We start from the raw sequence: 25748 nt of genomic DNA, 5'->3' as shown, positions 1-25748 counted from the left end.
TCCCAATAAAGAGGAAGTCAGGCAAAAATGCCAGGAGGCCTGTGTGGATGAACAAGGAGCTCCTAGCCAAACTCAAACAGAAAAATGAAGCATACAGAGGATGGAAGCAGGGATGGGTAACCTGGGTACAATACAGAGATGTTGTCCAAGCATCCAGGGATGCATGCCCGAGCATCCATTTGGCTAATGCACAAATGGAATTGAATCTGTCCAGGGATGTCAAAGACAACAAGAAGGGCTTCTGTAAGTACATAGGTGACAAAAGGAAGACTAGGGAAAATGTGGGCCCATTGCACAACAAGACAGAGGACCTGGTTACACAGGACATAGAAAAGACTGAGATAATGAATGCCACCTTTGCTTCAGTCTACTGGCAAGATTGGCCTTCAGGAATCCCAGGTCCCAGAGACTGGGGGAAAGTCTGGAGTAAGGAAGATGTACCCTTAGTGGAACAGGGTCAGGTCAGGGAATACTTAAGCAAACTGGACATACATAAGTCCATGGGCCCTGATGAGACACACCCATGAGTGCATGAGTGCTGAGGAAGCTGGCTGATGTCATTGCAAGACCATTCTTGATAATCTTTGATTGATCGTGGCAATTGGAAGAAATGCCCGAGGACTGGAGGAAAGCAAATGTCACTCCTATCTTCAAGAAGAGCAGGAAGGAGGATCCAGGGAACTACAGTCTGGCCAGACTCACCTCAATCCCTGGGAAGGTGATGGAGCAGCTAATCCTGGAAACCATTTCCAGGAAACCATGTCCACATGAAGAACAAGGTAGCCATTGGGAGGGATCACGAAGGGGAAGTCATGCTTGACCAACTTGATAACCTTCTATGATGAAATGACTGTCCCTGTAGATGAAGAGAGAGTATTGGATATTGTCTACCTTGACTTTAGGAAGGCTTTTGACACCATCTCCCATAAGATCCTCATGGAGAAGCTGTTGATGTATATGGGCTGGATGAGCAGACAGTGAGGTAGTTCAAAAGCTGTCTGAACAACCAGGCCCAGAGGGTGGTGATTAGTGGAACAAAATCTAGTTGGAGGCCAGGAGCTAGCAGTGTACCCCAGGGGTTAATACTGGGTCCAGTCTTGTTTAACGTCTTCATTAATGATCTGGATGATGGGTCAGAGTGTACCCTCAGCAAGTTTGCTGATGACACCAAACTATGAGGAGTGGATGGTATGTCAGAGGGTCATGCTGCCATTCAGAGACACCTCAATGGGCTGGACAAATGGGCTGACAGGAACCTCATGAAGTTCAACAAGGAGAAATGCAAAGTCCTGCACCTGGGGAGGAACAGCCCCATGCACCATTACATGCTGGGGGCCACCCAGCTGTAAAGTAGCTTTGCAGAAAAGGCCCTGATGGGTCCTGGTGGGCACCAAGTTGAACATGGGCCAGCAATGTGCCCTTGCCACAAAGAAGGCTAATGGTATCTGGGGCTGCATTAGGCCTATAAAAGAGAAGGCTTGGGAGGGTGGGGGTGATCTTATCAATGTATATAAATACCTGAAGGGAAGGTGCAAAGAAGAGGAAGGCAGGCTCTTTTCAGTGGTGCTCAGTGACAGGCAATGGGCACAAACTGAAACACAGGAGGTTCTGTCTGAACATAAGGAAACACTTTTTTACTGTGAGGGTGACTGAGCTCTAGGACAGGTTGCCCAGGGAGCTTGTGGAGTGTCCCTCCTTGGAGATACTCAAAAGCTGCCTGGGCACAGTCCTGAGCAACGGGCTCTAGGTGGCCCTGCTTGAGCAGGATGGTTGGACCAGATGACTTCCGGAGGTCCCTTCCAACCTCAACCATTCTGTGACAAGTACTGATTTATTGATACACTGATGGAATTTCAAATGAAATTGATTGCATTAATTTTTTTTATTTTCTTTTAAACACATGCAATTCCAGTACTTTGCAATTGAGCCTGAAACACTATATTCAGAAACAGATATCTGGCAAGAGAACTAAGAGAGAAAGAGAGTATGTGAAATTATTTATGGGAAGACCTTTTTTGTCCTTGACAATTTAAATGACCCTCTTTATTGGACAGATGCTCAGTGTGGTAGAAGATATCTGACTCAATTTATATACTACTGCTGTTTACCTGATTATCTTTGCTAAAACAATAAAAACACAAAGATTTGGACCACCATGGCAATGTAGCAGAATGCAGAGCATCAGCTCTGCACATCTCCCAGGAGCACCACAGCAAAGTCTCGAGCCCTCATCCTGCAAACATTTATGCACAAGCTGAACTTCATGTACCGTGATTAGTTTCCTTGACACCATGTGGGTTTCATTGCAGCACACAAAACCAAACATAGACTTCTGTATTTTCAGGATCAGGACCCAGTTAGTGTTGAGGAATGGCTATATGAGAACGGGCACGGCGCCATGCAGGATTGTCAGAAGTAAGCTATGCCTGCCTGCATGGAAAACTCCGAGTTACGCTGATAAGGAAGATGCTGAAGGACGTGCTGACTTTGCTTAAGTCAGATAAACAACTTTGAGAAAGTAGACTGTGAGAGAACAGGAACAAACCTGGACCCAAGAAACCGCATGTAGGAGGAGTATGAATAATGTAATCTTTAGCGCACAGCCAATAGTTGTAAGACAAATAGGCATATCTAAGTATGAGTATAAAAGTCTGATGAAGCTGCAATAAAGCTGAAGCTTGCTTTATCACTCATATTGAGTCGACTGCTTGTTTCCCTCGCTCGTCGCAAGTGGCGCCCGAACAGGGACCCCACTCCTTGTTCTCCACCGGACAGCGAGCTCGGAGAAGCACTGGTAGCAGCGACCAGGGAGCAGAAGATCAGTGACAAGACGTGTCTGATCCGTGCTTGGACCCAGGATAATAAAGAAGGGGTTCGCCGTCCGAGTGAAGGCTACCAAAGGGAAAAGGCTGCAAATGACCGGATAATTAAGAAGGTCTACACAAAAGGGAAAGGCTGCAAGTGACCGGATAATTAAGAAGGTCTACACAACGCGCGATGGATAGAGAGGTAGCTTTCGAAATTTTAAAATGCTTTTTAGAAAAGCGGGGAGTAAGCCCTTTAGGCACAGCTATGGTCTAAGAGAGGGATTGAAACACCAGCAAAACTGTTACTCAAACTGATTAAATTGGGCAGGAGATGGGGCAACAAGTAACAAAAGAAGAAGGGGCTATATTAAGACTTCTCCTGCATATCCTCTCTAAGAGAGGGGTGAAATACGATGAGCGTATGCTCCGAAGGTTGTTAACCTGGTGCAGAGAGAACGGATTTGCACCAGAGCCCCAGACAGCTTTTAAACCAGATATATGGGAGGCTGTTGGGAAAAAAATGTGGGAAGTGATAAATAAAGGAGACAAAGAGGCATCACCGTTAGCGACGACATGGTGGTTGGTGTTATCGACCTTACAAGATATGAAGGCGGAGCAAGCCACAGTGGCCGGGGCTTTTGCAGCATTACAACCCACGGGAGGGGGATCGAACAGGCCAGGTCCGAAGGTCTGGGACGATCCCCTGCTGATCCCCTCTGCTCCACCTGAGGCCGATGGAGGAGGCAGAATGTCAGCAGAGGAGGACAGAGCCGGAGCTGTTTTGCTCCTGCCATTGCCCGCCTCGCCCCCTCCCCTCCCCAGTCGTCTCCCTGAGATAGAAGTGCTGGTTTTGTATGTCTGCTGTGTAAGTGTGTGTGGGCGCCAGCTTATACCTGCTGATCAGCATGTGTGCTACTGTTTGCTTTTTGTTGTGTGCAGTGTCGTTAGGTGACTCCACTTGAGCAGGTGTTCTGCCCGGTGTGGTACTGTTCTCGTATGCATCTAGGGCTGACACTCCGTCAAGTGAAGAAGTTTGTATATACACAGTGTTTAGACGTAAGGCGAGCGCGCCCCAGGTAGATACACCAGGATGGGCTGTAGAACCGATGGAAGTCCTGAAATATTGGGGGAGTTTTCACCAGCCGACACGTTTACACTCTCAGAAACGGCTCGCCCGTGCAGGGCGTATCGCTGGTTGTTTGTTGTTTGTCTATAAGATCATGGTTGATTGGGAAAAGGAGTTGAGCCAAAATCTATAGGATGCTCTGTAGGAAAATGAGAAACTTAAGGAAAAATGAGAAACTGAGCTCTTGTTGCAAAGGCAGACTTTTATGTCAGTCGTAAGTGATGGGAAAAAAAAAAGAAAAGAAAAAAAAAGAAAAAGAAAAAAAGAAAAAAGAAAAAAGAAAAAAGAAAAAAAAAAGGAAAAAAAAAGAAAAAACAAAAAAAGAGAAAAAAAAGAGGAAAAAAAAAGAAAAAAAAAAAAGAAAAGAAACCAAACAGGAACAATTAGATGGGAAATGTGCCACGTTAGCACAAAAGTATGCTATAAGCATTACGAGAAAGCATCAGAAAAAGAGAAATAGGACACCTGATTCAAAGCAGTACCATAGAGAGATGGTTTTGGGTTTTTCCTATATGTGTATATGTTATTGCATGCCTTAGTAGATTGCTCTGTGTTATACCCTGCGAGACTAAAATGAACCCCAGCAGAAGCGGTCTCTTGAGCAAGGGGGTGGAATATGGGAAAGCAACGGAAGATCGGCGAGGAGGATTGTAAATACACTCAAGGGACTCGCACCTGGGTGCTGGAAAGCACATATATCACACCAATTGTTATTCAGTCTCGGGTGCTGGCAAGAAAAACATTTGGATGACATAAGCCTGTAATGGACTCAGGGACACCTTATCCAGCTGCTTGAGAATCTTGGCCTGTTGTGGAAGAAGATCAAAGCACAGTACCAGCAAGAACAGGGAGTCCGCATGCGCTCTTGCTAACAAGGACTCTTTTGCTGCCAAGGATTCGTGATAACAAGGACTCTCTTGCTGCCAAGGATAAGTTTAACAATGCTACTAGTACCGCTATTTCTGAGGTATTGCTAGATGTAGATAGTATTCGATATGCGATGTTGCAAAACAGAGCTGCTACTGATTTTTTGCTTTTAGCTCACGGACATGGTTGTCAAGATTTTAAAGGACTGTATTGTGTGAATCTAAGTGACCACTCCAAATCCATCCATGCCCAGCTGCAGGAACTGCACCGACCGAACCAGCAACTTGTGGAGACCACTGGGTGAAATCTCTTTGCTGGATGGACTTGGGGGTGGGGTTGGTTGAAGCAAATTATACTCATCGCCTGTGTGGAAGGAATTTGTCTGTTATGTTGAGTATGCTGTTTGCCGTGTTTAATAAGCATTATATGATCAGCTATAAATGCCACTTTGCATCGTACCCTTGTACGAGTTGTAGCATATGTTGCTCTAAAAACTATGTGTGTATCCATGAGAACCTGACCTTCACAGAAGAAGATAACGAGAAGGGATTACAACAATGTAGTCACGTATCAGACAGCCGCTGTTAGCAAAGCTGGATCATGAGTTTGGTGAGACTCGCTGCATACGCTGGCCACGTGTGCAGCGACTCTACCCTGTACTTTTCTACTCAATCCAGTGCAGGAGAGTCTGGTGGGACTCGCTGCGTGCGCTGGCCATGCATGCAGCGACTCTAGCCTGTACTTCTCCACTCAGTCCAGTGCAGGATAGAGGGGGGCTGTCTCGGGTCAGGTAGGGGGAGAGAGACATGAGCACACTTTGAAGATACAGGGGATGCCCTGAAGCACTGTGTCTGCCCCCACCCCCCACCCCCCCCCCCATAAGTTCTATGTTCATTAACCCCAACAGCTCCGAAGGCATTTCAGCATGTTGCAAGATAAGATATAGTCTACTACTGCTGCAAGACGCATTGAACACCTTCCTACAAGAATTTCAACTTTATGCCCTGACAGGACAGTGGGATGATGCACTCGCAAAGAGCCTGACTGCATTAGAGTGGGTATTTTTGCCACATACCTTTTCAAAACCAGTAACTATGATGATTGAAATGTTACCGCAATTGTTTTTCCAGGGTCGCTTGTGCTGTCAGCAACCGCAATGTATTTGAAATATTACAAAAGGATTTCTCGTGGGTAAATCCAAAGAAATTTGCTTTCTGGGCTAAATTTAGGAATCTGGGTATTTATTGCCTTAGCAGGGTTCTTTTTGATTCTGTTTTTAATTGTGTTTAGTATATAACCGGCTAAGAGCGTCACAACGAGTAGAAGCACAAGTCATGGCGACCTTGTTAATAAATGGTCTGGTGTTAAATAAAAAAGGGGGAGATGTGACAGATCTACGAGCAGAGGCCTGCATACAGCCAAAGACACAGTGAGCAGAGCACACAGGAAACACAGAGCCAAGAGAACAGTTCATACCTTCACTCCCTCCTGTGACGACCATATAACATTTTCGAATCTTGGACAAAGAATAGGGCTAAGTATTCTTCCTTCGCTAGGAACAGCAACGGCATTAAATATGCTGAATAAGATAGGGTGTTGGGCAAGTAAACAGATAAACCTCACAACTGAAATCATATCTAGCTTGCTTACTGATTTTGATAGTGATAATTATTGTAGTGAAAATTGCATATCATTGTATTTTACGCAACCTACTACATGTTAACAATACCGTGTTGATTGTACAATCAGTACAAAAAGAAAAAGGGGGAATTGTTGAGGAATGGCTATATGAGAACGGGCACGGCGCCATGCAGGATTGTCAGAAGTAAGCTATGCCTGCCTGCATGGAAAACTCCGAGTTACGCTGATAAGGAAGATGCTGAAGGACGTGCTGACTTTGCTTAAGTCAGATAAACAACTTTGAGAAAGTAGACTGTGAGAGAACAGGAACAAACCTGGACCCAAGAAACCGCATGTAGGAGGAGTATGAATAATGTAATCTTTAGCGCACAGCCAATAGTTGTAAGACAAATAGGTATATCTAAGTATAAGAGTATAGAAGTCTGATGAAGCTGCAATAAAGCTGAAGCTTGCTTTATCACTCATATTGAGTCGACTGCTTGTTTCCCTCGCTCGTCGCAAGTTAGTACTAGTCATCTGTGAGTTAATGCTTCTGTATTTAATATGCAGCTTACTAAATGTGAGAGAATTCTGTGTTTGGTACAGTTTGGGGGTTTGATTTTTTTTCACAGAACACCATGTATGTTGTTTCAGCATTAATGCTGAAAGTGAAATACTGTGTAGTCACTGATATTTGTTTGTTTGTAATGTTTAATGCAGCTGGGAGTAGAGGTACAGGAGCCTCTTTTAAAAGCATGTCCTTTTATATAACATTAGAGAGCTCTAGTGGACATGTTGCCCATTTGTGATTCCCTAGTGGCTTCTGTTTTTCACAGGAATTAATGCATCTATATAACATCTTTCTTGTGCTGATCAAGTATCAGCAATTCGGTGACTAATGCATTCCATTGCTTATGCTATGTCAGATTATTCAAATGCCCTCTGGTAGAAGAGATTACGGGTTATTTCTAATTAAAAAATAGTGCCACACAACAAAATTATGTTAAGAGAGAACATCGGGAATGTATAATAAAAATGCAGGAAAATGCCTCCTGTTGTACTGCAGGAAGATCCTTATGTGGATTGTGCTTAGTGCAAATATCAAGATGTGGATTAGTGTCAATGTTCACAAGACAAATAGGTAGCCTGGCATCAGTCTTTACACCCTTTGAAGTCCTGCACACACATATGCATGCATGCACCCATGCACAGATCAAGGAAGTCACCTATTATAGTATTTAAGCTATACAAAGATGGAGGAAAAGGTTTCTGATCTAGATTGTATGCCCTTAAACTACAGTTTGTGCTGTGAAGCTAAATCAGGCAGGATACAGATATGTATATCACTTAGTTGCACATCCAATGCTCACCAACTGCACTAGCAATCTTTAGAATGACTTCTCAGAGAAGCAGATCAGGCTCCAGCAACACTTCAGAAATGTATGCACAATTTCACAGCATAAAGAGGTAGAAAGAACCTTCTCTAAAACAGTTAAATAAATACATTAATGAACAGGTGAAAAATAGTAAGTAGTGCAGTTAGTATTAATTACAATATTCTTTAGATATTTTTTCAGTTATTTGCTTCAGTGTTGATTGCTGCTTCAAAAATCAGCATTTCACGTTGTGGTGCATTAAACCCAGCCAACAGGCTCTTGCTCACTCCTGGGACAGGGAGAAAATAGAAGGAAGGCAAGAAGACTCATGGATTGAGATAATGACAGTTTAAAAGGGAAAGCAAAAGCTGTGTGTGCAAGCAAAGCAAAAAGAGGAATTCAATCACTATTTTCCACCAGCAGGCAGATATTTAGACACTTCCTGGGAAGCAGGGTCTCAGCACACATAGCAGTTGCCTGAGAAGACAAATACCATAACTACAAACATCCTCCCTTCTTCCTCCTTTCGCTGAGCTTTTATTGCTGAGCATAATATCATATGGTATGAAATATCCCTTTAGTCAATTTGGGTCAGCTGTCCTGGCTATATCCCCTCCCAACCTGTTGTCCACCTCCAGCCTACTCGCTGGGGGAAGGGGGGGAAGGAAGAGAAAGCCTTGATGCTATACAAGCATTGTTCAGTAACAGCCAAAACACTGGTGTGTTATCAACACTGTTTTAGTCGCAAATGCAAATATTGACTTCTGGTTCTGACCCAGGATGTGTTTTACCCCAAGAATACATTAGGTGCATAGGACTGGACAAAGACCACTGAAAATAGTGGAATGACTACCAGTGACTTTGATGGAATACAGATTGGGCTTTGAGCCTAACACTGCTGAGTTCATTCATTCATCACAAGGGCTGAATTTGGCTTTGACAGATGTAAATCAGTTCATCCCATGTACCAAAGTACTCCTTAATGAATTGCATACATTTTAACTCCACCCTTCTACTCCCAGGACTTTACACCATTTTTCTATTAGCACTGCTAAGGAGCCCCAGCACTTGCACCAAAAAAAAAAAATAAAGAATGACGGAACTACATATAGGCATTTGTACTTACAGTTGTCTGGCTTGAGCTGACTTTTGGCAATTCCAAAGTACTGGGGATTTTCAATTATAGGAATCTTTGTCATCCCAATGATGACTGCATCAGGATCCCCCTCAGAAGGAGATGGAGTGTTACTGCCATTTGAGATGTGACGAAGGGGACTTGCCGAATCATCATCGTTGCTGATAACTGAAGAAGGACCTAGAGATAGAAACAAAGATTCTCCTGTAACTCAGAACATTTTCTCTCCCTCAGACAATTCTTTTTCTCCTTTTTTTGTCCTCCATCCCAGTAGTCAAGAGTTCTCTTTATGTCCTTTGCTGATTTTACCTCAGGAATTTTATACGTCTGGTCATTAATAGTGGGAATGTGATACAAATTTTTGTAATAGAGATCACCTAGACTAAATACATCAGGGTCTAGCATACTGTGTCACTGTGAAAGATCTCAAAATTTGATGAAATCCTATCATTCTCAGAAATAAGCTATAAAATACACACTTTTTAACCTTACGCCCTACTCTCATCACACTGCAATAATTCCTTTTCCCACAAAGCTGGCAAACATCCACCTTCCATTTGAGGTGACATTATAACATAACAGACATGGAGGAGATGGGTTCATGCTAACATGTGAAGCTGTATGATTCCTGAAGGACAAAATGGCTGAGCACCAAAATCCAGAGGACAATTTGCACAGTCCCAGTAGGTGCAAGGCAGACACTCAGAAGAGCAGTGGGAAACACTCTTCCCACATCACTGTGACATCTGGGGTCATTTCACAGGGGCTTGTCCAGCCCAGGGGAACATTTCTCTGCCTTATGAGGCCCCATCAATGCCCAAGTCTAGTGACCTCCAGAAGGAGAGGTTTATTTTGATCAGTAATTTAGTGACAATTTTCGGCTTTTTCTCAGTTTGTGCTTTGTATTTTTAATGAAAACACCATGGAGATAAAACCTTATAAATGGGTAAAAATAACCAACCTGCTTAGCAGAGTTCCACTAATGAGAGCTACAGGAACCTTTGATCTAACACCAAGATCAGAGCAGATAACATTTGAACTCTTGTGATTTAACCCCTGCTAGCTAATTCTATGTTATATCCTCCAGTTTACATTCGGAATTCAAAGAAAATCAGCATCACCATTAAACAATGACATTTTGCCTAATTTGCCATTGAAGAGCTGACAGACACTACAAATATTAGTTTTCAGATCATTCTCCATCCATGCTAACCAGGGATTTTGGCATAGTATTCACGTCTCCTAGAACGGCATCCTCAGATGACACCTGTGTTTGTCCTGCAGGCAAAAGTGACAGGCAGGGCGACAGCAGCGTTCACAGCAATCAAAGAAGGGAGCAGCAGAGACGACTGGGGAAGACAAAAAGCTGTGTCTACTCTGAGTTGACAGCCACTCCTTTGGAGCCCCAGACAGGTTTTAGGTTGAACAGAAGAGGACACTGCAGAGGCAAGATGGGGATCTGAGTATCACCTGCACATAGATGGCATCTGTGGTTGCAGGAAAGTCGGGGGATGCAGAGGGAGAGAGGATGGGGACCAACAGCAGATCTTGTGGATGCTTCACGGAAGGCAGGAGAAAAGATGGGGAGGATATACCACACACACACAATTAAGGAACAAGATAAGAACCAGGACAGGCCCAGACACATCGGCCAAGAAAGGGCAGCATTAAAGAAAAGAAACTTAGATTCTTACATTTTTGTGGTTCACAATATCATAACAAGAGCACTTTATCATTACATAGCATGACTTACATCCCTGGAGACATTCAAGGTCAGGCTTAATGAGGCTCTGAGCAATCTGATCTAGTTAAAGCTGTCCCTGCTTACTGCAGGGGGGGTTGGACTAGATGACCTTTAAAGGTCCCTTGCAACCCAACACATTCTATGATTCTATGAATAAAACGTAAATAATTTGGCACGTGGCTATTTCAACCATTGCTTTAGAGGCTCAAGCATACTCCCACCCCCTAACCTGCTTTCTTTTCTCCCTAATTGTTTTAACGGTGCATGCGGAAAATCGTCTCATTGTTTGAAAAAGTACTTCCTCCACTGGCTTGAAACATTAGAAGCAATTTTTCAAATGCTTTGTACTTCACTGGAAAGTCACTGTTGACAAATGTAAGTGAAGCCTAGATCTCTGCAATTTATCAAATGGAATACTAATACCAAGGCTGCTTTTTTTTTTTTAATCCACACTAGCTAACCTTAAACATGACATTCTGCACAGAAGCAAAATTGAATGATTACACAAAATAAACTCACATACCGTGCTCAAATTATAAACAATGTCTGCAGAAATGTAGTATCACTGTTTACTCAACTCTTATTTAGATGATCCTACAGCCCAACTAAAGATTTCTCAGACTTGCATTGATTCACAACCCTCTTCATCTCTAAGCATTCCCCAGCCTTGAAAACAGGCTTTCAAAACAAAATCCCAAGGCCCATCTACACCTGAAAAGGAGGACATGGGAAGCCGGTGAACTAACAGTCCACCAACTACTTGCCAAGCACTGCGATATTTTCCTGTAAACAGGCTTTGGGTCTTGATGACTTAAATTTCGCATGTGCTTGGGAGGCAGCATTCGGCTTTTGGAAGAGGGCTGCTGGAAAGGCAGGAAGCTTCAGCACAGAAGAGAGGCTGTCCAAAATTGGCCTTCAGTGAGCACAAGGCAAGTGGCAACTTTCTTTCTTTCCAGAGTATAGTCCCTGATATTTTTTTCCCCAATTGACATTAAATTACTTAGCAATAGTGAAACTGATTCCTTTTGTGTCTGTCACAGAAATCATTTCAGCAGCTGCATCTATTTCAGTGTCTGCATCTATAAGAAATCATAAAGGGAAGAAAAGCAATTACTTTGCTTTAACGTGGTTATAGCTTTTTAGGATTGTGCTCAACTAGATCTTTTGGGACATTGTTTAAAAATAACTCAGCTTTGAAGAAGGAAGGGAGCTGGATGGACTGTTTGGAAGAATATCCCTGCCAATACAGCTTCAGATCAAAAATACAGAATTGCCTCAGAACAACACACTTCTTTCCCAAGCAGTGAAGCATCAAATACTCAAAATCCTCTTCAAATGCACACCTAAAAATTACTACAGCAGAGCAAAGGGCAACTGTGCATAGAAAGGCATCACTTCAAATTTTGGCATGTCCCAGCAGTGTCACTCACAAGCTATAGGATTAGCTCCACAAGTTGGCTGACTTGCCTCTAGATGTTGGTCCTCTACTGATGTTCGCAGCCACCTCCTCCTCCTCCCTGCCACATGATGCCTCATCTACTGGAGATTCCATCCTACCACCTGTCTTCTGCCAGGTTTCCTTGCAATTGTTTCCATGGCAAGCATGAAAATGCCCTACATAGAACGCTGCTTGTACCATACCAGGCAGGTCAGCCATCCTGGAGATAGCCACAAAACTACAATGAGGTTTTGCTAAAACATTGGAAGTATGATAGTTTTTATTTTGCGGGGCTCTAAATAAAGCAATGTTTCATTATTTTCAAGATGGTGTATGAAATATTTTCATAAATAATTTCTACATTGATTGAGACCTTTAACAAGTATTCTCGGTTGATTTTTTTTCTGATATGCCCCTTCTACTCGTTTACTACCTTCTTCCTTTCTGAAGAGTTTTACCTCTCTCCTTAATAACTTCTCTCTTGACCACTTCTGGCTTGTCTAGCCTTTCTTTTTCTAACATGTCCCTGGATTTGCAACATCTAGTACATTCAGGTCACAATTCTGGGCATGGCCTCCTGTGGTGCTGCAATTTATATGTTCACATAAAATAGCATTAGTACTTGTTATATTCAAGTATTTCAGGGTGACATTTGTTCTCAGAGTGTCACTTTGTCTTTTACAAAAAATTCAGTCATGGTTGCTTCTTAGCAACAACTTCATCAGAACAGATTTACATGGAAATCAAATACTCTCAACAAGGACCTCATAAAGGAAGCTGATAATACAGCCTTATTCCTGGCCATTAGAGGCAAATACTATAATGCAGAGTATAACGGTTTTGTAATTCTATATGAATCTAATGAACACATGCAGAGCATTAGCACTGACTGATGTAAAAGACTCTATGAACTTTTCTAATTAGTGTATGTCTAAAAAGAATCTTGTCTTCAGACTGCAAAACAAAACAAACCGTACACAGCCACCATCCTTTCTTGCACTGGACTGGATTCAAAATTGGAGTCTGCAACAGTCACATACAAATGGGTTGCAAAGGACTAGACTGTGAGAGGCAGATGTGCACTTCCCACATGCACAAAAAAATGCATGTCCTTACTTCATGCACACCCACCCATACTAAATATCCAAGTATCAGACTTCAGTGCAGGAACATAGTCACTTAGTACTCCCTGCTCTGGGATGTACACATTTATACTATGATTTCAATAAATTAAAAGTTTTTAATTTTCACAGTCTTTAGAAAGGACCCATTTTCTCTGAAGATTTTTCTACAGCATACTCATTTTATCTGATGAGGCTTTTCAGTTGTTTTTTTTAAAAGCCAGAATAGAGTGCTGAGCTCCAACTAGCTAGTTGATAAAAAATACAAATAAAATAAAATTTGGGGATGAGGTGAAAAAGTGAAACAAAGTATAAAGCATGAAATCCTATGAACAGAAAATGTGAAACAGCAATACCAAGAGTCTAATTCTCTTCATCTTAAAGTCAACTGAAAATAATCACAATGGTGCAAAATCCCTATGAATCAGGACCCATGTCTTTGTATTAAGAATGATGACATCCTTTTTGAAAAATGAAGTCTTGAGCTGCTGTGGCACTTAGTTCTGTCACTGAAAGGCAGTATCTCTAATATATAGTTACATATGAATTGTGTTAGGAATGGGTTAAAGGAATAAATCTGTACTATTTCCAAGAGGCAATGACAAAAAGGTAAATGCCCATATTCATATCACTGTGTTATAGAAAATGAGACTTTCAGGTAGTCCTAATGGTTAACTGAAAATCTATAAAATCCATTTCTCTTTCTCAATGAGAAATTAATATAGGACCAAAACCTGAAATTCCGACTCCGATCATGCTCAGACAAAACTCCCACTGAAGTCAATGGGAGTTTTGCCAGGGAGAGGATTAAAGACAGTATGATTAGCTGCATTCTACCAGAGATGTAAAAGCTATCTAAGCTAGGTTTTCATAGCAGTGTTGCTGAGGATATTAAAATTAGCAAGAGTTTGATCTTTCAACCTTTCACTCATGCAATCACATAGACTTGCAGAGGAGGGATGGATGTGATGGGGACAAGCCAGCATGCCAGACATTGCTTATCAGGTAAGCTTTTAGGGTATTTTTTTGAAATGAACTTAAACAAAATATTTAGCTGCCCAATCCATGAATAATTTTCAAATTATTGCAAATATTAAATATACAACAGGAAAAGGAGGGCTGAATTTGAAAGGTTTCAGAAAGAACACATTTTTTATTTGTCTGATAATGACTTGCAACTTTACAAGCCATTTGAAAGTTAATCTGCCTATCAAACTGCTCAACATCTTGTCTCAATTTAAAGTAAATTCTAGCATAAATAAATCCTTTCTAGTAGAACATTAGAAATATGCATTTATGTCTGGCAAACTAAAAAAACAAAATACCCTCTGCCTTTAAACATTTCATAGACTTCTTTACTGCTCAGTGAAACAAAAAAGTTTTTAATATAAAATCCTGGATGCTCAGCAACTTTTACCATCTTAATGATTCCTGCATGATTCTTACTTTGATTCTCACTTTATTTTAGAGGTCAGGAATTCTTAATTAACTGAGCCCTTTGTAAACCAACATCATTTGGGCAGATCAGAATCTCTACAGTTATAAGTAATGCCATTTACAATCAAGCTGAAAAACAGGAGCTAGCAGGTACTATAATCTCCATGTTAAAGTTTAGCTCCCTTAGCTTTAAGAGACTCTGCCCACATACTGAAAAGAAAACATTTTAGGAACACACAGTCTTCTTCCATCAAGCATTAAACATCTTCATTGAGACATAATTAGTAACAAAACATGTACTGTAATCCATAAGGTTCTGAGAATATTTGCATTAAGTAATAGTGCACTGAATGGCTAATATAAAAAAGATATAGTACAAAAATATAAGGACATTATATTTTTAATTTTATTTATATATATATATAAATATATGCATTTCAGTGGTGCATAAATCAGTTGTGGTTTATTAAATTTACCTCCATGATTACATAAAAAACAAAATACCGTGTCGGTACATGCTAAAATATTGGAAGGTCAAACCTACTTACTCCTATACCATATAGATGAACTGCAAAGTACTACAAAATAAATTACAAGAAACAAATTGTGTAAAAATCCCAAATCATTAACTGTGCACATTTGTACATATGAATGTTATGAATCAGAAAGAACTACCTTATAAAATGAAATGTTTCAAAAATCATCTGACAAATTCCAACTCTGCAAGTTTGTCTTTTCCCTGCTAAAACAAAAATTAATACATAACTGAAATATGTTGACTTTGTCTCGGCATAACATAAGACTGGAATCTGGGCTACTGTGTCAAGCTCTGCTCAGGGTCCGATTTATGCTCCATGTACCTTCACTTACTTTACTTCACATATTACTGATCTAAATGATTCATTATTGATTTAGAGCCAGACCATTGATATCAGAAGTTATTTAAATGGGGGGGGACATTTATCGATAAGCGAGAAGTCTGAAAAAAAATAATTAAAAGAAAGTTAAAAGAGAATTGGTGAGCAGAAGAGAAAGTTATTATCTCTATAAAATAAGACCATTTCCACATAGACTTAGGGAGGAAAAAAAGGCAGACGTTCCCAATATTTTTCTGAGGAACAGCAAAACACTTGTTGACATCTAACTTCAAAGAGTGACTATGATGGATGTCCTTAATTGCTGCCATCCCTCCTCAAATCACCATGCTATGTGCAGAGTGACCAAAGACACCATGATTCCTAGGTCACCACTAGACTTACAGCTCTGCCCTCTTCTTTAAAGAACACATCTTTGGGACAGATTTTGGAGAAGGGAAGAAAGCACTGTAGCACCTGCAGCTCCCCTTCCCTAACCACTTACAGGAAATATCTCACTACACTGGCCCAGAAGAATGCAAATATGGACATATTTTTGACTAATAAGGAGATCTTCAAAACTTGAGGACAGCAGGAAGAAAGAGTTTGGATGTGAGAGACTGCAGAAAATATAAGGAAAAAGTCAAAGGACTGCTAGTCTTAAAAGGTGAAGCAAGAGTAAGTTTATGGAGAAAGAACAAGAATCAGGACAGGAGAAAAAAAACATACAATATACAGTACTGTAGAAAGAGAAGGACAGTGTATGCTGGAAAAGATCTCTGCAAAAAATAAAAAAAGACAATGGAAGAGTGAAAACGGATGGAATTAAAAAGCAAAAACAATGAAAAGCAATCACAAAAGAAACAAGGCAATATCCTCTCTTCTTTTTTACTCAACATAATTGTAAGGAATTAGAATCAAATCACATCACAGAAATGTAATCCAAATTCATAGAAATATATAGGTTTATCTCAGTCTTTTGCTGCTAGTCTTCGTAACTAACTTTATGTTAAAAAACCCACCACCACCAAAAGCCATCATCTTTCTTATAACAATTTCATAAATCAAAAAGATCAAATTATAAAGTCAGGGCTGGAGAGGTAAATATCATGAAAATGAATGTGTAATGTTATGTCTAAATGCAGTCCCTGTTCTTGCAAAATGCTTGTACCTTTGTTTAAATTTACTCATTATAGTACTCTCCTCTGAGCAGTTAAGTATGCGTGTAAGTATATAGTCTGCAGGACCAACAGTATAGTTTGTTATTATTGCTCTTGGATCAGACTCAGCATTTCAGCCTACTAAAGATTTGTACTCTTACCAAAAGTATGGAATATATTGAGTAAATACTGCTAGCTGAATGTGTAAGTGATGACAGTGGTTCAAAACCCAAAAGCACTAACACACAGTATTGCCCCCTTTATGTATACAATTCATGCTATCCATAATGATTCTGGTAAAGTCAGTGGAGCCACATACATAAATAAGATTTGCAGGGCCAACTCTGCAATTTACTGCTTTAGGATTTAAGGCCATATTCTGAAAATACAAAAGAAGTTAACTTTAAGTATGCGAGTCTTCCCATTGAAATCAATGGAATTACACACACACATTCAAATTAAACATCTGGAAGAGTTTTCCAGAGCTACTAATGTAGCCAGCTACACTGCTGGCTCATGTTGAGCTTCTCATCCACCAACACCCCCAAGTCCTTTTCCTCAGGACTATTCTCAGTCCATTCTCCGCCCAGCCTGTCCTTGGAAGGGACATTAAAGATCATCTAAGATCATCTAGTTCTAACCCCCTGCCATGGGCAGGTATTACCTTCCACTAGACTAGGTTGCTCAAAGCCCCATCCAGCCTGGTCTTGAACACTTCCAGGGGTGGAGCATCCACAACTTCCCTGGGCAACTTGTTCTGGTGTCTCACCACCCTCAGACTAAAGAATTTCTTCCTAACATCTAATCTAAATCTACCCTCTTTGGCTTTCTGGGCTGTGAGCGCACATTGCCGGCTCATGTTGAGCTTCTCATCAACCAACACCTCCAAGTCCTCCTCAGGGCTCCTCTCCAGCCATTCTCCACCCAGCCTGTATTTGTGCTTGGGATTGCTCCGCCCCACATGCAGGGTGGGTCAATCCTGTCCAGGTCCCTCTGCACGGCATCCCTTCCCTCCAGCGTGTCGACCGCACCACACAGCTTGGTGTCCTTGGCAAACTTGCTGCGGGTGCACTCAATCCCACCATCCATGTCGCCGACAAAGATGTTAAACAGCACTGGTCCCAGTACTGACCCCTGAGGAATGCAACTCATCACTGCTCATCACTGGGACATCGAGCTGTTGACTGCAACTCTTTGAGTGTGGCCATCCAGCCAATTCCTTATCCACTGAGTGGTCCAGCCATCAAATCCATGTCTCTCCAGTTTAGAGACAAGGATATCGTGCGGGACAGTGTCAAATGCTTTGCACAAGTCCAGGTAGATGATGTCAGTTGCTCTTCCCTTATCCACCAACGCTGTAATGCCGTCATAGAAGATCACCAACTTTGTCAGGCACGATTTGCCCTTAGTGACGCCATGTCGTCGGTCACCGATCACCTCCTTATTTTCCATGTGCCTTAGCAGAGTTTCCAGGAGGATCTGCTCCATGATCTTGCCAGGCACAAAGGTGAGACTGACCAGCCTGTAGTTCCCTGGGTCTTCCTTTTTTCCCTTTTTAAAAATGGAAGTTATGTTTCCCCTTTTCCAGTCAGTGGGAACTCCACCAGTCTGACGCAACTTCTTAAATACGATGGATAGTGGCTTAGTAACTTCATGCCGTGGATGAATCTCATCAGGTCCCATGGACTTAGGCACCTTCAGGTTCCTCAGATGGTCCCAAACCTGGTTTTCTCCTATGGTGGGGGGTTCCTCATTCTCCCAGTCCCTGCCTTTGCCTTCTGCGACTTGGGTGGTGTGGCTAGAGCACTTGCCATTGAAGACCGAGGCAAAAAAGTCATTGAATACCTCAGCCTTGTCCATGTCCCGGGTGACCAGCTTTCCCGTTTCCTTCCAGAGAGGGCCCACATTTTCCCTAGTCTTCCTTTTGTCACCAACATACCTATAGATGCTTTTCTTGTTGCCATTGACATTATTTATAAAAAACAACATCTTTCCAGTTAAGTTCAAACAGAAAAAAAGTTGTCAGAGGAAACAACATAACATAATTTCTTCTCAATGTAATTTTGAAAAGACAGTAAGAACAAGGCGAAAGAAAAAAGTGTGATAGTTTATTTCTGGACTTTCTTGAGTTTTATAGCTGCATCAGGGATTGGCTTCGCCCTGCTGTTGCAATACCAGATACTGGTTTGAATGTACTTCTAGAGTTCTCCAACACAACCAATGTCAAAATGAGAAGTCCAATGGAGGTGGCACTTCACCGGGTAAGAACACTGTCCACTCCCTAGTGTGTAGCATGCAACTTCCATAAATAAGCTCAACAGCTCCTCTCCCTATCTTTTCTTTATTTCATTTACCCATCGAGTGGAATCTTATGAAATAAAACAAAACCTAAAAGAAATGAAATAAAAGATGAGAATTCATGCTTAAAAAAAAAGTCAAAGAAAAAAATAATACAAAGGTCCAAACACAAATGAATACTTGACAAACAAACATAAAAGGCATTTAAAGCATACATAAAATGTTAAATAAAAAATGTACATGAATTTATGAACTTGACAACATTGTCTCTAGCTTATGGGCAAGGATTTTAGTTATTAAGTTATGTTCTTGTTTTTAACCTTGGTTTAGTAAGTTCACAATGTTTATAAACAGCTGAAAGCTTATCTGTATTCCACATCACACTAAAGAAACTAAGATTTAACTCTCCTTACCCTCTAAGATACCCTTACAGAATAGGTATGAGGCCCTGGGTATGGTAGATGAAGCACATAATGAGATAGAGGAGGAACCTATGCAAAAAGTCTTTCCAAGGCCAGAGAGACCAACCCCTCTCATCAAGAGCTGCATTAAGACCAGCACCGAGAAGAAACAGCAGCAAGTTATGGTCATAGGTGACTCCCTCCTGTGTGGAATGGAGTCACCCATTTGCAGACTGGACCCTCTTTTCAGGGAAGTTTGCTGCCTCCCTGGGGCCCGAATTAGGGACATCAATACAAGACTGAAAGGCTTAATACAACCTTCAGACTATTATCCATTCTTGGTCTTTCATGTGGGTACCAATGATGTCATAACAAAAAGTCTGAGGTCAATCAAAAGAGATTTCAGATCCCTGGGAAGAATGCTAAAAAATTCAGGAGCGCAGGTAGTGTTTACCTCAAGCCTTCCAGTAATGGGGGGAGGCTTTGTAAGAAACAGGCATGCCCAAGACATCAATACCTGGCTCCAGGACTGGTGCCTCCACCAAAACTTGGTTTTAAACCATGGAGGAGCCTTCAAGGCACAAGGTATGTTGGGGCCTGATGGGATCCACCTGTCCCGATGGGGAAAAACGCGTCTTTGGGCGTAAGCTGGCGGGACTGATCAAGAGAGGGCTTTAAACTAGAACTGATGGGGGAAGGGGATACCAACAGGATTTCAGTAGGTAAGCCAAGGATCCGCATGTAATCGCCTGAGGGTGGCAATGCTAATGGGAACATTTACACTGCTCCAGGGAGCACAGAGGGCTCAGGAGCACATCTGAAAAGCTTGTACACCAATGAACACAGTATGAGAAACAAACAGGATGAACTGGAAGTGTTGGTCAGTTCCCAGAGCTATGATGTCATTGGTGTTAGTGAGACTTGGTGGAATGAGTCCCATGATTGGAGTGCTGGGATGGAGGGCTATAGGCTGTTCAGGAAGGATAGGAAGGGCAGGCGAGGTGGAGGAGTTGAACTCTGTATGTAAGGGAGAGGTTTGACTGTACAGCCCTTACAGTTAGGGATGATGTGGTTGAGAGCCTCTGGGTGAGGATTAGGGGGATGGAAAACAAAGCAGATGTCATAGTGGGTGTCTACTACCAATTGCCCAGCCAGGATATTAACACTGATGAGTTATTCTACAGGCAATTAGGAGAAATCTCTGGATCCGTAGCCCTTGACCTTATAGGAGATTTCAACTTCCCAAATATCAGCTGGGAATATCATACTGCTGTGATGAGCAAGTCTGGGAAATTCTTGAAGTTTGTGGAAGATGATAACTTCTTGTCACAAGCACTCAGTGAGCCAACTAGGAAAGATGCCCTCCTAGACTTGTTGGTTGTGAATAGAAAAGGACTGGTGGGAGATGTGATGGTAGGTGTCTTAGCCACAGTGATCACAAAATGGTTGAGTTTAAAATTTTCAGTGTAATGAGAAAAAAGGTCAGCAGAGTTTCTGCCCTGTCTTTCAAGAGAGCAAACTTTAAGCTACTCAGGGAGCTACTTAGCAGTGTCCCCTGGGAATCTGCTTTTGAGGGCTTAGGAGTCCATGAGTGCTGGTCAGTGTTTAAGAACCACCTTTTAAAAGCACAGGCACAGGCAATCCTATTGTGTCATAAGTCAAGTAAGCGGGGCAGAAGACCAGCTTGGCTGAACAGGGAACTCCTCTTGGAACTCAGGAGGAAAAAAGAAATTGTATGATCTCTGGAAGCAAAGTCAGGCTTCACAGGAAGATTACAGAGCTGTGGTTCTTGTATGCAGGGAGAAGACGCTAAAGGCCAAAGCGCAATTAGAGTTGAAACTGGCCAGTGTTGTCAGATTGTTATCTTCTTAGAAGGGCTTTTAAAAGTATGTTAATAGCAAAAGGAAGTCTAAAAAAAACATTGGACTGATACTTGTTGAAGATGGTCACCTAACAAATAGGGATGAAGAAAAAGCAAAGGCAGTCAATGCTATTTTTTCCTCAGCCATTAATAATACCGATAGGTCTTGGGCTGCCTCGTTCTCTGAGTCAGAGTACCACAAGTGTGGGAATAGTGACTTTCCATTTGCGGACACTGAAATTGTAAGAAACCAGCTGCATCAGCTGAATGTTCACAAGTCCATGGTCCCTGATGGGATTCATTCCAGAGTACTGAAGGAGCTAGTGGATGTTACGGCAGGACCCCTCTCGATCATCTACCAAAGGTCTTAGGAGTCTGGGGAGGTCCCTGCTGACTGGAAGCTAGCCAATGTCATTCCAATTTAGAAGAAGGGTGTGAGGGAAGACCCAGGGAACTACAGACCTGTTAGTCTCACCTCAGTACCTGGAAAAATTATGGAGAAAATAATACTGGGTGCTATTAAAAAGCATTTAAAGGACAATGCTATCATCAGGCACGGTCAACATGGGTTCACAAAGGGAAAGTCCTGTCTAACTAATTTGATAGCCTTCTATGATAAGATCACCTGCCTAGTGCATGAAGGGAAGGCGGTGGATGTAGTTTTTATGGATTTTAGGAAGGCTTTTGATACTGTCCTTCACAGTCCAGCTGTGGGATGAGCAGGTTCACGGTACGCTGGGTGAAGAACTGGCTGAAGGGCGGGGCTCAAAGGGTTGTAGTGAATGGGGCTACTGGTCACCAGTGGTGTTCCTCAGGGCTCAATTCTAGGGCCAGTTCTGTTCAACATATTTATCAATGATCTGGATGCAGGAGTTGAATGCACCGTTAGCAAATGGGAGGTGCTGTTGAATCTCTCGAGGGCCAAGAAGCCTTGCAGAGGGATCTAGATAGATTGTAGCATTGGGCAATGATTAATGGGATGAAATTTAACAAGTTGAAATGCCTGATTCTGCACCTGGGGACGGAGTAATGCTGGGCACAAGTATATATTGGGAGAGGAGTGTCTGGAAAGCAGCCCTGCAGAAAGGGATCTGGGGGTGCTGGTTGACAGCAGGCTCAATAGAAGTCAGCAGTGTGCCCTGGCAGCCAAGAGGGCAAACTGCATTCTGGGGTGCATCAAACACAGTATAACCAGCCAGTCAAAAGAGGTGATTATCCCGCTGTATTTAGCATTGGTGTGGCCTCACCTTGAGTATTGTGAGCAGTTCTAGGCCCCACAATTTAAGAAGGATATTAAGGTACTTGAATGTGTCCAGAGGAGGGCAACAAAGCTGGTGAAAGGGCTGGAAGCAATGTCCTATGAGGAGTGACTAAGAACTTTGGGCTTTTCGAGTTTGGAGAAAAGGAGACAACTGAGGGGGTGACCTCATTGCTCTCTGCAGCTTCCTGAGGAGGGGAAGTGGGAGACGGAGGTGCTGATCTCTTCTCCCTGGTATCCAGTGACAGGACACGTGGGAATGTTTCAAAGTTGCACCAGGGGAGGTTCAGACTTGACATCAGGAAACACTTCTTTACAGAGAGGGTAGTCAGACATTGGAACAGGCTTCCTAGAGAGGTGGTTGATGCCTCATGCCTGTCAATGTTTAAGAGGCATTTGGACAATGCCCTTAATAAGATGCTTTAACATTTTTGGTCAGCCCTGAAGTGGTCAGGCAGTTGGACTAGGTGATCATTGTAGGTCCCTTCCAACTAAACTATTCCATTCCATTCCATTCAGGGCCAAATCTTGATCTGCCTTAAGTCAATGGGAGTTCTGCTACCAGTTTCAAGAGAAATTGAATTTGACTGTTAGTAATTATGTAATTCTTTTACATTGCATTTTCTTACTCGTTTTAAACCTTGAGGCACTCCTAGTACTTCCACATTGCAAATAGGTAATGGCATATTCAGAAATGAAATGTACTAGCTTTGAGCCACTGCACATTTCCAAAAGGGTGTGGGCAAAATTCCTTTTCTACAAAAAAATTGATAGGATCTAGTGTAAGACACCAACAAAACCAACAAGACTTGATTAATTCATAGACAAAAATATAATATCAATACAAATGTATAGCATTTCAGAACAGCTAGGCTTCTGCACAGGGACTGTTTTAACTAGAGAGGAAGGCTCTAGGATAGACTGATATTTACAAGATGAGTCTTGTAAGGTTATATCCACATGCAGTAATGAGTATCTTAATAACTTGTAAGGAATACTATGTTATTGTTGGAATTGGTGCTCTTGCTAGTTATACTGCTTTATAAAATATCTTAAATTGAATTAATACACCTTTGCCATACTGTGGGTCCATGAAATTCCCAACAGGAGAATTCAAAACCATACCACTGAAAATCCAGGTCATCACACAGAATATTAACAACACAGCCCTAAAAGTCTACTGTAATATTAAGAAAAATGCACACTTGTAAAGCATGTTGACCTTCATGACTGTCTATGCATGTTTCAAACTCTATGAACAGAGTTGAGGAAGATTGAGGATCTATTTCTACATGTTGTACAAAGGTGATAGGCTTTTCTAGGTCTTTATGCCATATTTTTACTAAGTGGCTGTGGTTAATTATTATTTCCTAGGTAATTTTCTGAAGGATGTTTGGAAGTTAGGGGTTAGAGAATTATCATCACAGTTTTGGTAGTCTAGCATTTAAAGCTACTGCATGGCTGCTACCTTCCCTTCAGATTTGCTAGGTGTTTCAGACCCTTTCTATGGATTTTTTGTTTTCTTAAATCTGCAAGATTGCATACGTTCTTGGAGAGTAAGTCAAAGGACATCTATATATATTTACACAAACATACAAATTTACGCTGCACTTAACACTGAGACAAATCATTGCAAGTGAAGGCTTTCTGGCCTCTGAGTTTGTTCCTTATCTGGTGTGGTGCAATCACAGTGAAACCAGAATGTTGTGTTTAAAGTCACTTCTGAATTTTGATTTCAGAAGTTTTTAACTGATGAACTTCTATTAAGTGTACAGCACTATGCAAAGCACAGGTAGACGATAGCTCTGCTTATATTCTTAGTTACATCAGCATGCACATTAGTTACTCTAGTAGCCAAAAGCAACGTCTAAAACCAGTAAGGAAAGAGAATCAGATCTAGGACCTGAGTAGTCCATAAGAGTCAACAAGTCCACAAGGGAGTCCTGCAAGTCCTATTAAAGGTATGAGAATTAATCACAATAAATACATCTTTAATCACATATTAAAGTGCTCATTGGCACAAAAAAAATCTTATCGTATCTATTCAACTATAACGTATAACCAAAAGTGACAGGACATTCCACATACCAATAACTTACTTTTTCCCAGCCAGGATCAGTATAACTGGAACAACTTTTATTTGGCAACTTGTTAATTTCTATAAACGTAGGTAAACTCTTCTTCAAACTCTGCAAATTCCAACCCCTATTATTCTGTGTGATTCTGTGATACGGCCCATGGAGGTTAATGTGGAGCAGATATCCACCTGCAGTCCATGGAGAACCCCACGTTGGAGCAGGTGGATGCCCAAGGGAGGCTGTGACCCCATGGAGAGCCCGTGCTGGATCAGGCTCCTGGAAGGACTTGTGACTCCGTGGGGGACCCATGCTAGAGCAGTCTCTTCCTGAAGGACTGCATGCTGGAGCAGTTTGTGAAGAACTGCAGTCCGTGGGAAGGATCCTCGTTAGAGAAGTTCATGGAGGACTGTCTCCTGTGGGAGGGAGTCTACGCTGGAGCAGAGGAAGAGTGCGAGGAGTCCTCCCCCTGAGGAGGAAGGAGCGGCAGAGACAATGTGTGATGAACTGACCACAACCCCCATTCCCCATCCCCCTGCGCTGCTTGGGGGGAGGAAGTGGAGAAATCGGGAGTGAAGCTGAGCTTGGGAAGAAGGGAGGTGTTTTAAGATTTAGTTCTTATTTCTCATTATACTACTCTGATTTGATTGGAAATAAATTAATTTCCCCAGTTCGAGTCTGTAATTCACAACAGTAATTGGTGAGTGATCTCCCTGTCCCTATCTTGACCCACGAGCTTTTAGTTGTATTTTCTCCCCCTGTCCTGTTGAGAAGGGGGAGTGATAGAGAAGCTTGGTGGTCAGCTGGATGCCAGCCAGGGTCAACCTACCACAGTAGCAAAGGAGAATATTTCAAGGAAATCCTAGGTGATTACCACCAAAGGTCTCTGCCAATGGTTTTAAGTTTAAGCCAATTTTGCTGAACAAACTAATTCCAGAATGTGGATGTTCTTTGCCTTATAACTGCAGTGATATATTTTTCAAGAAGGAAGTCTTAAAGGTGCAGGAGCAGGCTGTCCCCATGTGCCGGAAGACAAGTCATTGGGGAAAAAGACCGGCCTGGCTAAACAGGGAGCTAGTGTTGCAACTTAGGGAAGAAAAAAGAGGATCTATGGCCTTTGGAAGGAAGGGCAGGCCACTCAAGAGGACTACAAAGAGGTAGTGAGGCTAT

General features: G+C 42.0%; 1 protein-coding gene across 3 annotated transcripts in view; it reads right to left on the bottom strand.

Moving 5' to 3' along the window:
- Positions 1–25748, bottom strand: part of LOC128901988 (BDNF/NT-3 growth factors receptor-like) — a 199379-nt gene that overhangs the window by 69323 nt on the left and 104308 nt on the right. For all 3 annotated transcript variants that reach the window (XM_054184232.1, XM_054184233.1, XM_054184235.1), the window contains one exon: positions 8923–9111. In XM_054184232.1, coding sequence (XP_054040207.1) covers positions 8923–9111 — 189 coding nt within the window. The remainder of the gene's footprint in view (positions 1–8922; positions 9112–25748) is intronic.

This window comes from Rissa tridactyla, chromosome W, assembly GCF_028500815.1.
Source record: "Rissa tridactyla isolate bRisTri1 chromosome W, bRisTri1.patW.cur.20221130, whole genome shotgun sequence".
NCBI classification, from domain to species: domain Eukaryota; kingdom Metazoa; phylum Chordata; class Aves; order Charadriiformes; family Laridae; genus Rissa; species Rissa tridactyla.
The sequence above is the reverse complement of the archived record's forward strand: the minus strand, read 5'-3'. Positions and strand labels throughout refer to the sequence as shown.